Genomic DNA, 16,861 nt, shown 5'->3' on the forward strand with positions numbered 1-16,861 from the left:
TTTAGAAGAAAGTGGAAGGGAAAGAGAAGGGTTAAGTAATTTATAACAAAGCTTTCATGGGAAATAATGTATCCGGTGTCCATTCAGGACTGTTTGCTTCTTTCCACACAGCCTTTGTAATGTCCCCTCCCTCCTTTTCCCTGTATGGACTTGAATTGTAGACATAAAAGGAAGACTTAGACTAGTTGTAATTTGAGTATCCAGAATCCTTAATATCACAATTTCCTGGCTTCACTAAATGCTGTTAGTCCCACCGCAGCACCAAAGGTACTGGTCCGAGTTGTACTACTAGGCGCTTCTCTCTGCAGCTCTGCGCTGGGTCAGAGGGCAGTGCCACGGCCTCCTTCTGAGCCACTCCTGGTTTCCTCGCAGAATGACTTGGGGTGCTCAGGTTGAACAAAAGAGGATCGACAAACCCTGAAAGAGCGTGGGGTGGGAAAAATCCCTAAATTCTCACGTGTATCTTTTTTTTTTTTGATTCTCCAACAGAATAATCCAGTCCTAGCACCTCCCAGCCTAAGCAAAATGATCCAGATGGCTGGTGAGATTGCAGATGGCATGGCATACCTCAACGCCAATAAGTTTGTCCACAGAGACCTCGCTGCCCGGAACTGCATGGTGGCCGAAGATTTCACAGTCAAAATCGGAGGTGTGTTCTTAGCTTTTCAGATCTGAGCTAAAGTCGCACGAGTCTTAGGGACCCCATGGGCATTAGCCTGCCCAGGGAGAGGTCTTCCCATACATCCTGTGACTGCAGAGGCTTCCTCTTGGGAGTCATGTGACTGTGTCCCGTTGGTAGTCAACCAGCAGACTGGCTCCAATCTTGATAGCACGTGGGTGCAGCAGTCCAGGCAGTGGGCAAGGGCGAGCTGAGGCCATGATCCCTGCAGGTGCCTCTCCTGGGATGTGGGGCGTTTCTCCGCAGAACAGTTGTAAGCACCGGTTCCAAAAATAGTTGAGAAAATGTCCTCAGGTGATTTTGACTTGAACCTAAAAGTCACCACCCAGACTACCAGTATGTCCTTCAGTTGTCCAGCTTACAAGGAGTTTTCCAAACTCCGTGGAGTTTTCTAAGGGTGAGGCCCCCTGGGTGGACCCCATGCGCAGAGCAGGTGTGGTGATGGGGGGTGGTCCCTCGGCGGGGGAAGACCACTGCTCTCCAGGGCTCACACTTGAGCTGATCAGCCTCTGGGCTCCTGATCCTTGTGTGTGTGCTAAGTCGATTCAGTCTTTGTAACCCTGTGAGCTGCAGCCCTCCAGGCTCCTCTGTCCATGGGATTCTCCAGGCAAGAATACTGGAGTGGGTTGCCATGCCCTTCTCCAGGGGATCTTCCTGGTCCAGGGATCAAACCCGCATCTCTTATATCTCCTGCATTGGCAGGCGGGTTCTTCCAGCCCCACCTGGGATCTTTGTCATAACCCTGACTTGGTATCTAACCAGCCTGCTCCTTAGAACCCTGTTGTCACTGCCCACCATAACAGCAAAAATGTGGAGTGGGTTATATTTTTGGTCACTGGTTAGGAGTTTATTTCAGCCTTTGGGCTTGGCTTTAACTGTGGTCTTTGAATCTGCTTGATCAACACACATGTAACGTCAGGGCTGCTCAGGAACCACCTGCTCTTCCCACTATGAGATGATGATGGTTCAGAAAAATGCTAAATATTTATTCTGAGAAGCCGCAGGAATTCAAAAACTATTCAAAATTATTCAAAAACTATTCAAAATTAGCCTCTTTGCCTAGCACATGTTCTGGAAGTGCTCACCTTCCTTTAGCAGAGCTGTGTTTTTTTTATTTACACAGTGATTTTGAATGAATATTTTGGCCCTTTGATAAACAGCGAGTAGCCCCTCTAGAATGGTTTCCCAAGTAGGATGTCTTTATCTTTCATTTGTAAGGAGCTTGAGGTGATGGATGAAGGTGTATCACAGAGCAAATATACTTGGCCATCAATTACGCCCTGTGTCCCTAGATTTGGCCCTTTGATGCTCCCGAGAGTCTGAGAGGCTGTCCCGCCCTGGGGCTCCCAGGGAAGACCCTCTGGCCGCTGCCGGGGCTTCCTCTGTGCGCCCGCTCCCTTCCTCTCACTTCTCAGCAGTAACTCAGACTATTCCCACATGGATGCCCACCAGCTCCCCTTCCCCAGCTGCGGAGCCGGGCAGCCACTAACTAAACAAACCTGGTTCTGCCACCAGCAGCCTCGAGGCTTGAGGCAGGTGTCCTGAGCTCTGTGAGCCTCAGTGTCTTGACCTCGGAAGGCGGCATGATTGTAAGAGAGCCGTGAGATGCTGGAGGGACTGGGTGCGGGACGGTCCAGGGCGCCTCAGTGCCTGGTGCGGGCACGTCCTAACTCCCTGCTGCTCCCTCACGGCCCTGCCCACCCTGCAGTGCCACTGAGAATGCCCCCAAGAGCCGTTCTCGTGCCACTTGCCGCTGAGAGTCCAAATCAGCAAGGTCTCAGTTTACTATTTAACCGGGTGGCGTATCTGTAGTGACATTTTCTTTGTACTTGTGTTTCTCTTCCTAAAATTCGAACTTTTTCTTTTCAGTTAAGGAAGAAATAGTCTATGTTCTTTTTCTGGGATTTTTTTTTTCTTTTTGTACAAGTAAACGCAAATCCTCTAATTTGCATGTCACTGGATTAATTTGGAGATAAGACTTCAGCTCTTCATTTTTATTCTTCACAAGGGTTCGAAAATGTTTTTCTAATACCCAGTGTCTAATGGATTACAAATACAGCAAGCAATTTTACCACAGGCAGTTCAGTGGCCCTTAGCATAGGACAAGGAATTATGTTGGTTAGCATCCAAGGAACTTTGTTCTCTGTGTTTGCTTTGTAGCCTTACCTCTTTGTGGCAGAGTTAGAGACATAAATGAACATTTTAAAAAGGAGAGCGGCCCTTTCTCCTGAGAAGGAGACGGAAGAAGCCCTGTAAGGAGAGGTTACATGATTGAGTGGAAAATCAAAATCTGACAAAGAAGCAATAATTTAGGATTATAAAGCAAGCCTGCCATCAAACATAATTATGTGACTTCTTCTAGAGTCATGGAAAATGGAAGACATTTTCAAAAATGAGTGGGAGTATTATGTTGAAAAACATTATTGAGTAATAGCTTCGGGGCCTAGTAAATAGCATCTCTAAGGCAGCTTGCTGTGGACTTTTTTCACTGTGAATTGGTACTCTCAATATTTTCCCCCTTATTAGATGGTGAAACTACTTTCATTTCCTCTGATAATGAGGCAGTGCTACCAAGTAAATAAAAGTCAACATGCTCCTGGCTATTTGATCATGTTTTTAAACCACAGATAAATGACCTTTGCTCTGCACAGTATGTATTTTCCTGGTAAACTATGGGTCTTGATAATTTGTAAGATGCCTCTCATTTTAAATGCAAAGAGGGAGCTAACGTTTTAACAGAACTACGGTATAAATATATTTAAAGGCAGAGATGTCTGGGTGTTTGCTTGTCATGTGACTCACTGACCCCCATCAGACGGCCACACGGACACCTACATGAGCGTCCCCTTGGCTCAGCCGAGGGCACAGGCCCTCTCTGAGCCGTCATCGTTCTCTTCACTTCTGCCCCGCAGTGCTCACCCAGGGTAACCTCACGCCCTCTCTCCTCCTCACAGATTTTGGGATGACGAGAGACATCTATGAGACGGACTATTACCGGAAGGGGGGGAAGGGGCTGCTGCCCGTCCGCTGGATGTCCCCTGAGTCCCTCAAGGACGGAGTCTTCACCACTCACTCTGACGTCTGGTACGAGTCCTGTCCTGTCCCCCATTTTCTGTTCCCTGTTGCTCGTGTCCAGCTTTGGCTGAGTGTGATGCGGGCCACCCCCTCGTCATGGACATGTTCCTGTTGTCAGTGGGCACTTGTGGGACCTAAAGACTTTGAAGGACCAATATTTCTTTCAGTGCTGAGCTGCTCACCAGGTCGTTAGGAGACCCAGAGACACAGCCCCAGAGGCTGGGATGTGGGGACAAGCCAGAAAACATCACCTCTTTCTGCTTCATCCCCTGCCTGCCTTCTCTCATTTTCTTTCACAATAAATAGATATTCTGTGTGTGTGTGGGGCGGGGGGGGGGGAGGGGGGGAGTGGGGGGGGGATGGGTTGCTTCACCTAATTAAACCTTCAGATCGCAAACACTGCTTATTTTAGAGCCAAAGCTTGAGTCTTGATGTGTTTTCCTGCTGGTCCCATCTGCTGTCTGTCCTCTTCCAATGGGTCTTCCAAGGGGTCATCGTTGTTGACCCAGGGATGATGTGGAAAGCAAAATGCCCCCTTGGTCATGGTCATTCTCGGGCTGGGAAGCATCAGTTGAGGTTGCAGAAGCCTCTCACTCGCAGTGTTTGTTGCCGCTCCTCAGCAGCCTTGCGGAGAGGTGGTCAGGTTCTGAAAAACGACTGAGGTTCTTGGCAGGCGAAGGGCCGCACATCTGCCTTCAGGAACGTCAGCTAGTTCCTTGGCTGTCCTCTGGGGAGATCCCATCACTGATGTGTTACAGAAATGGTAGTTGTTTACTCCAGCCATCAGGATGACCACATAGAGGAGTTATTTAAACAGTGACAGACGTCATTTTTTTTTTTAACCTCTTGACCCTTCACAGTTCAAGGGACTTGGATCCTGTTTTGAAGACAGGTGCAAATTGGAAATAGCATCTGAATATGACCCAGCAAAGCATGATTGCTTCTTGAGCTCAAGTATGAGATCTGTTTTGCAATCAGTCTGTTCAAGATGCATCTCTCTTCATGGTCAAATCGAAGTGCTCAATGCCATTTTTAGATACAGAGATGACGGGGAGGGGCAGGCCTGGGTCCACACTGCCTCTGTTTATTCTGGGATCCCTGCTTCCAACAACTTTGAGGTCAGCTTACAGGGCAATAAAATAGAAAACCACAGGAGCCAAGGAAAACAGGGGCAAGGCAGAAAGATAAAACTAGAGTTGTTGATATCCCTTAGGCTAAGTTTACCAAATTCTGGTTAGAGGTGATTGTGAAAAGCTGCAGCAAAGCATATTCATTGCCATTTTTCTCCCATTTGATGACACTGACATTATGAACCAGGAGGAAAAATACATATATACAAACAAGAGTAGGGATTTCATCTTCATTCTATTCACTGTTCAGGCTTTGACAGTGCTTTAGCTTTTTTTTTTTTAATAGTCCTTGAGGATAACACTGGTAAGGTGGGTAGGCTAGGATGATGGAGAATATAGAGGGCTTCTCAGCGCCCAAGAATCTAAAGTGCTCCCTCTTGAAGGAATGAAAATCATTTCTGAGTGTATTCAATGGCACAGAACAGTCACCCCTGCATAGTTAGAGTCTAGAAAGAAATGAAAAGAAGTGTATTTGACCTTGAAGGAGATACATCAGAATTTTAGGATAAGAAAGTGTTCTGAGGTCAGGACTGGTCCCCAAGCCCCACCTACAGTGTCACTGACAGCTGGCCATTGAGCTTCTGCTCACATATTTCCCTGGTACTGCTAATTCCTCTCTCACAAGACAGACTGCCCTGATCCTTAAGACATCCTTGGGTTGGCAGGTCTTACTCATGCTGTGCTAAAGTTGGCCTCTTGTTGGTACCCCATGGGCCCTTCTCTCTGCAAAACAGTTCACAACCTGCTTTGGTTTGGGTAAGACAGGCCTTGGAGTTATAAGGAAATGGTCTCTTGTCTCTGCTTGAAGCATCTCTGTTTCCCTGCTATCCTCAGAGACATTATCCCCAGGCCTTTGGGCTCTGTGTTGTTCCTCCTATAGCTCCCTTATAGCACTGTGTCCCAAAGGAGTGGTTCCTTTGAGTTAGAAGACACAGGTGTGCCTTCTAGGCATGGAGGAAACCAGGCACAGGACTTAGGAGGTGGAACTCCCAGCTTGAAGGCGTGTTTCCTTCCTGAGCAACTGCGTGGCCCTACGGCAGTCTTCATTTCCTGACTGACTGAGAAGCTTTCCAAGTGGCCACAAGCAGCCAGAGTCTTCTGCCCCACTCCTAGAGTTACTGGTTCTTCAGTGGGAAATCCACATCAGCAGGGAGTGTGTAGGTTTCCATCTGCTGGTGGGTGGGACCTTGACAGTTCCTGTCCTGGTGTGAGGAGTGCTGACCTTAACCTGCACTGGAACTGATGTGAGACTCACACCAGGTTGTCCCCTCCTTGGGGAAGACAGCCCAATGCTCATATTTAGGAAAGACTTCACACAAGTGCGTTTGCCTAATGTTTAAGGATTAAGTGCACAAAATTCAAGGCTTGGTTTCATCGGAGGCATTGATGTCAAGTCACACTATAAGTGACCTGCTCCTAAATACCTGCAGGCTTCGCATATTTCTTAGTGTCTCTGGCTGTGTGGCCTTGGTCAAATCATGGAGCATCTGTGGACTTTGGCTGCTGGTCTGTGAGGTAAGGGCTATCTGGGGATGTCTGTCGAACCTTGATAGACCTTTAAATGGCCCCTGTGACAGCTGGTGACGACAGAGAGGCACATTGGTGGTGGAGAGAGAGATGTTAGCCTCCGTAGCTTGGGACAGACTGAACTCAGCTAGTCCTGTCCTATGCAGGACACCCGGACTCCAGCACTACGTGGCCCTCACTGACAGGTGACACTGACATCAAACCAGAGTTGCTCCAGGGAAAGCCTGTGGGGAGAGCTGACTATGTCACCTGCCATGTTCCTCCATGGGTGTGAGCTGACGTGGCCCAGGCACAGCGCTCAGTGCGCGCAGGAACAGGGTGCTGGAGACATGGTCCTGGTCCCTGGTGAACAGTCTTACGGAGAACAGGAAGTGACCCTGACAGGCTGAGATCACGGACCCCCTTCCCAGAAGAGCTGGAGTTGTGGGGCACCCTGAAGTATGGACTGTCCCCTGTGGAGCAGTGAGGAAGTGGGGACGCTGGAGGAAGCCGTCATGGTGGGGAGCGCTGAGTGCATGTGGGGGCCAGTGGGACTTCCTTGGGGGAGTCAGCTGAAAGGAGAGCGAGTGAGGCCCTGGCTGCTGTGTGAGGGGTTCAGGCCTAGTTCTTCAGGTGCTATAAGGACTTTCAAGGGTGCTGGGCAGGAGAGGGACCGAGAGCCATGTTTAAAGAAGTTCGTCATACCTAGAGTGTAAAGCTCCACCAAGTACGATGTCGGTGCCGAGAAGGAGGAGTCCCGCAGGCCAGGCGAGGGGGCCATCTGCACTGAGGATGTGCTGGGCGGCTGGAAGGAGGGGAGCAGACCTTTGGGCAAGTCTGAGCCTGCGTGGACAAGCGTGGTGGTCCTCTGAGGGGGTGCAGGAAGGAAGGGCTCAGGGTGCTGTCAGATGGGAAGGAGCAGCAGCAGCGAGGCGAGAAGAGCAGGGTGACGAGACCGAGGTGAGACCCGTCCAGGTAGTGAATCCGGAGTGAGTGGAGCTCGGAAGGGGGCGGCAGGCACTGAGGGCTCAGGGTTGCGCCACCCAGCGGGTGCTGGCAGCTGTTGGCGCCGCCGAGGAGCATGTGGGGCAGGAGGAGATGTGGGCCTGGGGAGCTGCATCTTCAGGTGATTCTTCAGTCCAGGCTTGCAGTCAGTCGCATGCCGCGGCCTCCGAGGAGGTGACCTAAATGACCAGGCCAGTTCCATCTGTGAGATCCCTCAGCCCACACTGACAGGAAGCCCACTGCCCTCAGCCGGGCCTGTGCACACCGTGCTTGGGCCTTCGGCTTTACTAGATGACTCATTCAATGTCAAGACTATTTCTTGGTCCCTGAGGTTCAGAAGGACTTTGGGTGGATCAATCCTCTGAGGACTAAAATTCTGCATGTCTGATATCTGCTCTTGGCATCAGTTTGAACAAAACCCTTTTGTTCATGGAAAGTAGCTGAAGGGTCCAGTGAAGCATTCTGATGCAAAGTCCGTGGCCCTCCTGGCTCTGCTCGGCCAGGTCCCCGGAGCTCTGGGCGGGAAGGGACACCCCGAATTTTCAGTGTGACCTTGTCCACACCCCTGGTCTGTAAAGGTCCAGTCAGAAGTCCCTCAGGCTTGCTCTTCACTTCCAAGTGGCCATCTTTAATCTGTGGAAATGACCCGAAGGGAAGCAAATAGACCGTGGAGAATTTGTGCAAGACAGCGATCTGTGCTGGGAAGGCACTTCCGTTTTGCAGTTTACAGCATTGTCCTTTTGAATGTCCTTGGTCTGAAGTTCCTGTGTATGTGTATATGTATATTAGTTTGTTTTCCAATAGTGCTCAGTCACTCAGTTGTGTCTGATTCTTTGTGACCCCATGGACTGCAGCTCGCCAAGCTCCTCTGTTCATGGGGTTTCCCAGGCAAAAATACTGGAGTGGGTTGCCATTTCCTTCTCCAAGTAGTACGATCTTCTAAATCGACCAGCAGAGGCACATTCAAGGCAGATTGCACCTGAACCTGCTCCCCTTGCTGACTTGGTTCCTCGACTACCCCCTTCCTCCTTGGCTAGACTCTGGGCTGAAGGATCCTTCCTGGGATGGGAGCCCTGCCCCAGCCAGTTCTGCCCACTGCTGTCCCCACCTGTGAGGCTGAACCCCACCCCCCCGGCCCCCCTGGACCTGTAAGATCCCCATTGAGCTTTTCAACACCCCAAGGCCAAGGCTCTCAGCCCAGACCAGTGAGGTCAGTCAGGGGCCCGGGCACTGGTATGTGTTAAGAACTCACCAAGGGAGCCTGACCTGCATTGAGAACCACGTAGGCAGAGTTTCCAGAACAGGAAGTTTGTTGAATTGCTTGCTCATCCCAGACGGCATTTGAGGCCACTAAGTCACTGTCCCAGCCAGGCCTGGGGACCAGCATTTGATTATCAGTGGGATAAAGCACATTTGGGAGATGTGGCCCTGCAGGGCCCTGAACTCCGTTCACCTGGGGCTCCCATCAGAGGTCAGGAGCTTGCGGGCCCTGAACACGCCGTCCTCTCAGCTGCCAGAGTTGTGTCCCCAGGGCTACCGCACATGAGGCAGCTGTTCCACACTTAGCCCGTGCCTGGCTTGTGCCTAACATGCGCTTAGTTGCCGGAAGGGAGAGGGCTCCCGGCTGCATCCTCCCTTTCCGAGCACCTCACGTTTCTTCTCACTTGGCAGGTCCTTCGGGGTCGTCCTCTGGGAGATCGCCACGCTGGCTGAGCAGCCGTATCAGGGCCTGTCCAATGAGCAGGTCCTTCGCTTCGTCATGGAGGGCGGCCTTCTGGACAAGCCGGACAACTGTCCTGACATGCTGTACGTATGTGCCGGGTCCCTGCAGCCCGGCGGTGCCGGACTGGCCAGAGCAGTTGAGACGAGGGCTTATCTTAAGGGAAGAACCTGGGCATTTGGGCTGCTGCCTTTACCCCACCCTAACTTCCTTAATCCTGGGAAGATTTCTGCAATGCAGTTTGCACTGCAGTCTCTCCAGCCAAACGTCTTTGTGAAATACTTGAGCACAGCAATCCCTGCCAATCTTCTCCAGGCAGAGTTGTTTGGAAAAAAAAATGCAGCAACCTGACACGGCTTCCTCTGAAGCCACAGTCCTGGGCTGCGCCCCAGCCATTGGCAGGGCTCCTCCAGGCTTCCGGGGGTGGCCTCGGACCTGCTGCAGGCTGCTCCAGGATGCTGCGGCCACCTGCGTCTCCCGCGGGTTTCTTTCCTGTTAGGTGTTTACAAAGGTTGTAAAACGTGTGAGGGGTGGGCTCCTGGTGACCTCCTCCAGCGGCCGTGCGGACCGGGAGGCAGTTCTGGGGGCCTCCTGGTACTCGGCTTTCTGTCCTGAGATTCGTCAGGAATGGGAAACAGTCCAGCAGCCTCGTGGGCCTCCCTGCTCAGTGTTCTCGGGGCAAGCCCCTCTGTCTGTGGCGGTCAGCGCTGCTGAAGGAGTGCGGCTGGGCAGGTGTGCTGCGGTTGGGTCTTCAGGTGCAGACAGGCACGGGTGAGGAGCACCGGGTTTGCTTTCAACACGCACCTTAAGGCAGGGCTCATGATTTTCTGGATCCCGATAGGTGGGAGGTAGCCTACCACTAATACCTTAAGACCAATCCAAGAATTTTCCAGAAGCACTTTTCAGGACAGGTTTGGTCTCATGTTAGAAAGGACCCCAGAGGAGTTGTTGGGCTGTTTCTCTGTCCATGTGGAAGCCCCCCCTGCCCAGATCTGCCACCTCCCAGCTCACCAGCCTCGAGTGAGCCCTGGCTCGGGGAAGGGCTGCATCGTGGTCGGATGATATAGACGTGAGTCAGGCGCCGTGCTGTGTGGGGACCAGGGAAATCAGCCCAACAGCCGGGAAGGCTCGGTTCACTTGGTCTCTCAAGGTTTACGTGGATTGGGAAATGGGGATGCTGGGTCCTCTGCTCAGTGTGACAAGGTAGAGATCAAGATGTCAGCCTGGCTGTGACCATCTGGGACTCAGGGGCCACCATCTCCCAGGCCCCTTTGGGTTGCTGCCAGGAGTCGGCTCCTTATGGCTGTAGGCCTGAGGTCCTCGGGTCTGGCTGGCTTCCAGCTCCCAGTCCTTGCCGCCACTACCTGCACTCTCCGCCACGAGCTTCTCACAGCGAAGCAGCTTTCCTCTTCAAGGCCAGCAAGAGCAATTCTGCTGCTGCTGTTGACTTTTTTTTTTCCTAATTAAGTCACATCCATGCTGGGTAATCTCCCATTTGATTAACTTAGAGTCAGTTATTAGAAGCCTAAATGAAGGAGTGAGATCTCATCACGTTCACAAAGTCCCTCCCACGCAGGTGAGGGGATCATATGGGGCATTTGCAGCAGGGGCAGGGATCTTGGGGACCATCTTAGAGTCTGACAGCTGCAGCCTGGGAAGCAGAAACTGTTGTCCTGGCAATAAATCAAGGTTTTGGTTTTTCTCTAAAGCATGTTTAGTGTAGGTTCCAAGACTGGATCCCTAAGCGAAAGGTAGAGTGTGGGAGGGGTGGTGGGATGGGGGTGGGCCTGTTCTCCTGGCTCCGACTGTGCTGCTGCTTTGAGAGAACATTAGCTGGGCATCCTACTCCTTAGCTGCTGCCTCTGAGCATTTGCTCAGCCAAAGCCTGTTTTATCTCGAGGACAGCTTCCATGGAGTTAGGAAAGAGGCCAGGGAATGCCACAGGAAAGGCAACATCTTTGCGTGCGTGTGTGTGTGTGTGTGTGTGTGTGTGTGTGTAGGTGGGGTGCCCATTGATCATCTGAGCATGGGCCCGGCCTAGGAAACCTACATATGTCCTGGATGTGGGGCACAGACCATGACAGGAAGCTCCACTTCTCAGGGGGCTGTGCCTCGGGGGGCACCAGGCATCCCAGATCCCTCACCAACAGACTGCCTGGCACAGCATCTTCAGAATTTGGGACCCAAAGTTGGAAGAGATTCAGATAGCCACTCAGTGTATTTTCTTGCCCCTCAAGGAAACTCTCCCTCTTCTTCTCTGTTATTATTTTTTTTAGTTGCAGCATAACGTTATCTGAAACCTAACAGTTTAAGACAACAGGAAGCATTTATTATCTCTCAGCGTTTCTGGAGGTCAGGGAGCCAGGAGCAGCTTAGCTGGCTGGCTCTGACCAGGGGTCTCCTGAGGTCACAGTCCTGTTGGCAGCCAGGGTTGCGCTCATCTGAAGGCCTGACTGGGGCTGGGATCCACGTCCAAAGCAGAGCACTCAACCGCCGGGTGCCACGCGAGGCCTCAGTTCCTCTGTGATGCTGCTTGAGTGTCATCGTGCTAGGCAGCTGGCTTCTCCTAGGGCAGGGCTCGGCAAGCCTTTTCTCCAGAAGGACATATCGTAAGTGGCAGATAGTAAATATTTTCAGCTCTGTGGCCCCTGCAGCTGCTCGCCTCAGCTGTTTATAGGAGCAGTCAGAGACAACAGAGGAACAGGTGTGCTTATGGTCCAGGAAAACTTGTTGTCTGGATCCTTTGTTTGAATTTCACATAGCTTTCGTTTTGTCGTAAAATATTGTTCTTCTTTGATTTTTTTCCCACCCATTTATTGATATAGATAGAAAAGCCATCTTTAGCTCCCAGGCCTTGCAGAATCAGAGAGCAGGCCAGATGTGGCCCGTGGGCCCAGAGCTCACCTGCTGGGCCTGAGGGCAGTCGCTCCCATGGCAGAGCAGGAACACAGTGTTCTTCGTGGCCTGGAAGTCCTGCTCCTTGGTGTCCAGCGCTTCCTGTGGGCTGTATCTGATGTGATGAGATTCTGTGAGGCACGGACACCAGGACGTGAGGGTCTCGGAGGCCAGCACCACGCCCGACTGGTGACTGCCCTCCGCTTTGAACAGTGGAGCCACAGCACTGCTGGCAGCCCGTGAGAAAGGCCTTCCTTCAGAACAAAAGCATAAGTAGTGGGCTTTGAGGAGTGATGCCTGCTGAATTTGCATGAGCGTGTCCGGTGCCAGCAGAGAATCTAACGCTAGAAGTGGTGGTGTGTTACCAAGCATAGAAGCATCCAGGAAAGCAGGTGTGAGCTTTGTCCGTGTGCTTTGGGGGTGTGGGAGGACAGGCACCGTTCCTGAGCTTTCTCTTTCTTTGACTTGAGTCATCATTGTCTCCTAGAAACTTGTGGGCCCCCTGAAGCTGATCTGCCCCCAGGTGGCGGGAGCTTTACTCTGATTTAATATGCCTGGGAAGCAGCCCCCCTGCCCTGGGAAAGGCAGCGCACTTCCTGTTCCCAGCCCGGAGTGACAAGGAAATGTACATGGTGCGGTTACTCTGGGATATTAAATGTATAACTCAGGAGGCCTTTCTGCCCTACCAGGCAGAACCCCCTTGGCAAACTTTCTTCCTTCTAAGAAAGAGCGAGAGGAGGCAAGTTGGTTTCATAGAGAGTATCTGTGTTGTCCCTTTTGAATTTATTGATGAGCTTAGGTGAGGAAGACATGTTCTGGGAGATGGTGTTCTTTTATTACAAAATTGAAAGAATGAGTCTTGTTTTTCCCATGGGGGAGGAAAGTCACTGAGCCCTTGGGAGCTGCCTGAAAGCCATGCTGGGCCCCACGTGGAAGAGAGCGTGTGTGCTTCGGTTTCGTGGTTCTGGAGGTGTGGCTGGCACCCACAGGGTAACGGGGCTGCTGGGGGACCTCAGGGGCTGCTGGGGGACCTCAGCTCAGCGTCTTCGCTCGACGATGCCAAGAAGTTGCTGGCTGTTCTGAGCAGCCAGCGGTCCTGATGCCCTCCAGAGAACGGGTGCCCGGCTTTAGAGGAATGGCGTCAGGGACCAGGCCTCAGTGTGTCCAGGCCCGAGGGGCTCAGTCCTGAGATGCAGTGTGGATCGCTTAGCACGGGGTTGGAGACCGATTGGCCTGCAGCTCCTTGGCCTTGTCTTGTGCTCAGGCCTCCACACTCAGCTGCCAGTGTCCTGGAGCCCCTCCGAGCACATGCTGGCTGATCTGGCCCGGAGCCGGTGCTGCGGTAGCAGTCCCCACTCCCAACCGGCCCCGTGACTGAGAGGCCGGGGCATGGGCGGGACAGAGGCGGGCGCTGAGCGAGGAGCGTACTCTCTGCCCACGGCCCCCCAGATTGCAAAGCTGGACCTGTGCCAGGGAGGCCTTCAGGGTGCGCCATTCAGAGAAGAGTTTGAGCTTCTCAGTCCAGAGTCGTCAGCTCATGGATGAGCCTGAAGCAAACTCGGTAGACTCTGGTTGTTTTGCAGTTTTCAAGCACGGTTTTTCCCTGTTGCTGACTGTTGGAGATCCCGGGCCAGTTGTGTGGGAACCGAGCACTTGAGTGGGACGCAGACAGGCTGGGATGGCACTCAAGACTGGAGAGCCTGCTGCCGCTTCCCCAGGATTGGGCCCCACCTTTGATCTCTGCCCTGAGACAGAGGAACGTGGGGTGAGCGATCAGGCCGGCCCCCGGCCCCCTGCCCCTGCCAGCCGAGGAGCGGGGCAGGAGCCTGAGTGTTCAGGGAGGCGAGGAGGGGTGCTGTGAGCCCTGCAGGTCCTCTCTGGAATGCCGTCTCTGTCATCACGGGGACAACGGAGGCCGCTCTTGGCGGGTGACCACAGGCTGCCCGCACACGGCCGGGCTGAGGGTGAGGTGGAGACGGCCTCCACAGGTGCACAGAGGCGGCGGCTCTGTCTGGTCCTGCCCAGGTGACGGCCGTGCACACGCACGCCTCCCGTGTGGGCATTCAGTACAAGATGGCTCCTGTTCCCCAGAGCCGACCAGTTGTTAAAAAAAAAAAAATCTTTTTTTTTAAAGAGGAGTTTTATCAGCTCATAAATCCTTCTGGAGTCTACTGGAAAGTTTTCTTGTGGAGATAGTGTAAACAAGGTCTTGAATCTCGCCAAGTGAAAAAAGACTGCCTTTCATGGGCAGCACTACACGGCCGTGGCTCTGGGGAGGTTTGGACGCTGTCACGTGGCTTGTTGGTGCTGACTTCGCTCACAGGCCTCCTCCCCTGTGGGGGGCACTTCTCAGCCCCAGGCCAAGGGGCGCGGAGCCAGGCCCCGTCACGTGTCCTTGGCCCTGGCTGCGCTTCTATTCAGGGATAAGTCAGTTGGCTAGAGAGGAAATCACAGCTGAGCCATGGAGAGGCATGTCATGTATTTATGGCTCTTTATTTTATTTTTTATTTTATTGGGAGGGGGGGCGTTGGTCCTTTTTCATAGGAAATGATGGAGGTGAGGATATGGAAGGGGGCTCGTTTGCCATCTGACCCAAGAACAAGCCGCCAGTTTATCTGCAAAGCCCCCTGTGATACAGGTGTATCACAGACACCTGTGACTGTCGGTGGGCGGCCAAGAGAGGGAGATGGGGCAGGACTGTGGTTTCTCCTGTTGAGGCTGAGAGCAACTTTCTCTTTCTGAGGTTGGTGGTAGCATTCAAAGTGCAAGCAGGTCATTCGTGAGACTTCCATTCCTGCTCCACCCTCACTCATTTGCAGATCTATAAAATGGGGCTTTATTATGATACACACCTTCCCAGACCCATGCAGAGTAATGCTGTATACACCCATAAAGCTCCCGAGAGCACTGGTCACCTACCGTGGGGTTAGCATCCTGACTTGTGCGGGTGGTTTAGTTGGGAGGGGAAGAAATAGTCTTCCTGTTTTGACTAAGTCTTTCTCCACTAGAGCAGGGGTGGCAAGCTTTTTCTGCCAAGGGCCACACGGTAGGGCTCACAGGCCAAACCATCTCAACTATTCGGCCCGTACAACTGCTGGTTTGAAAGCAGCCACAGACCATATGCAAACAAACGGGTGTTTCCGTTGCAGTAAAACTTGATTTACAGAAGCAGCCAGCCTCTCTCCCGTGCCCACCCGCACTCAAGGTCACATCCTCTTTTCTCTGACTTGACGTGACACCCTTCTCCCCAGGTCTTTCAGGGTGTCTGGCGGGTAGACCTGGGAGCCTTCCTGTCCCCTTGGGCTTTCTCTCTTTGAAATGTTCTCCGGGGCCAGACTCAAGTCTGTCAAGTGTCAGCTTGAGGCTGGAAGCCAGTTTGGGGTGTGTTGAGCTTCCTAGATGTGGGGAGTTCCATTTGGCCATTTTTATTGAAAAGTATCTCATTAGCCAGAAGTTTTGAAACAAAACATAAAACACTTTCTGGAGAGAAAACAAGTGGAAGGGGAGGCTCTCTGGTCTCCATGAGAAAAGGCCGCTGGCCGCTGTCTCCTCAGAGCCTCCTTCATGCTCCCTGCAGCCTGGACCTTTGTTCGGCCACCTCCCATATGCCCCGGAGGTCTGCGTAGCTGGAGCCCTCTGCATGCCGGGTGAATGAGGGGTGCCCCTCCTCCCGCAGCTGTGCTGAACTATTGTCAGAGCCTGTTCCTGGCTTTTTCCCTGTGCAGCCGCCTGTTTTGGGGGCTCGGGCCCGATGTTGGGCTGGTCCCTGTGGCCACGTGACGCCGAGGCTTCCCAGGTGTCCTCTCTGCCCGCCCTGGGCCTAAGCAGGGACCCTGGCACCAGGCTCTCTCATCTGGCTCCGGGCCCCACTCTCGCTGGGTTCAGGGCAGCCCGTCTCCCAGGCCGGCTCTGCCCCCTTGGGGCACACCGTGCGCAGTCTGAGCCCCGGCACTGGAAGGGGGTCATGTGCCCCTCTGTCTTGCAGCCACACTGCCTGGCACTGCCTGTCCTTGGTTCTCTGCCAGTGGCCCCCTGCGCCCAGGAGGAAGCTTGGAAACAGCGTGGGTAGAACTGAAGGAGAGAGCACTGTGGGGAAAACTGATCGCTGCTCAGCCTCCTTAGCGTTCTAATTCTGGAAATAATGTTTATCCAGTGGCTGCAGGATATGCTTCAGATAGAAGGCTGGTTTGCATTTTATGTAAATACGTGTAATAAGAGGCTTTTGTGGGTGGCTCAAACACCTACAGAGAATCCGCCTGCGATGTGGGAGACCCTGGGTTCCATCCCTGGGGAAGATCCCCCAGAGGAGGAAATGGCAAACCCACTCCAGTGTTCTTGCCTGGAGAATCCCATGGACGGAGGAGCCTGGCGGGCTACAGTCCATGCGGTCACAAAGAGTAGGACACGACTGAGCGACTTGACATTTTTGGCTTGTAATAACAGACTCTCTGTGGGACCTGTATTTGTCCCTCTCAGGATGCGAGAGTTAGGGTTGAGTCCTGCGTGTGGGTGAAGTGACTGTAGTGGTGGACATAAGTCAGGAGAAGCTGAAGATACAAGTAGATACTGTACCTGTGTCATAGAGAGATAAGGTAGATACTCTCCTGTGTCAGAGAGAGAGAGAGTAGATGCTCTCCTGTGTCAGAGAGACAGAGTAGATACTCTCCTGTGTCAGAGAGAGACAGAGTAGACACTCTCCTGTGACAGAGAGAGATAAGGTAGATACTCTCCTGTGTCAGAGAGACAGAGTAGATACTCTTCTGTGTCAGAGAGAGAGAGTAGATACTCTCCTGTGTCAGAGAGAGAGAGAGAGTAGACACTCTCCTGTGTCAGAGAGAGAGTAGACACTCT

The 16,861-nt window shown here is 52.7% G+C and overlaps 1 protein-coding gene across 4 annotated transcripts in view; it reads left to right on the forward strand.

Annotated features, from left to right (window-relative positions):
- IGF1R (insulin like growth factor 1 receptor) overlaps nucleotides 1-16,861 on the forward strand; it is a 306,876-nt gene that overhangs the window by 282,198 nt on the left and 7,817 nt on the right. For all 4 annotated transcript variants that reach the window (NM_001244612.1, XM_024981603.2, XM_059878944.1 and 1 more), the window contains 3 exon segments: nucleotides 490-649; nucleotides 3,634-3,763; nucleotides 9,067-9,201. In NM_001244612.1, coding sequence (NP_001231541.1) covers nucleotides 490-649; nucleotides 3,634-3,763; nucleotides 9,067-9,201 — 425 coding nt within the window.

Source organism: Bos taurus, chromosome 21 (assembly GCF_002263795.3).
Source record: "Bos taurus isolate L1 Dominette 01449 registration number 42190680 breed Hereford chromosome 21, ARS-UCD2.0, whole genome shotgun sequence".
In the NCBI taxonomy this organism is placed as follows: Eukaryota; Metazoa; Chordata; class Mammalia; order Artiodactyla; family Bovidae; genus Bos; species Bos taurus.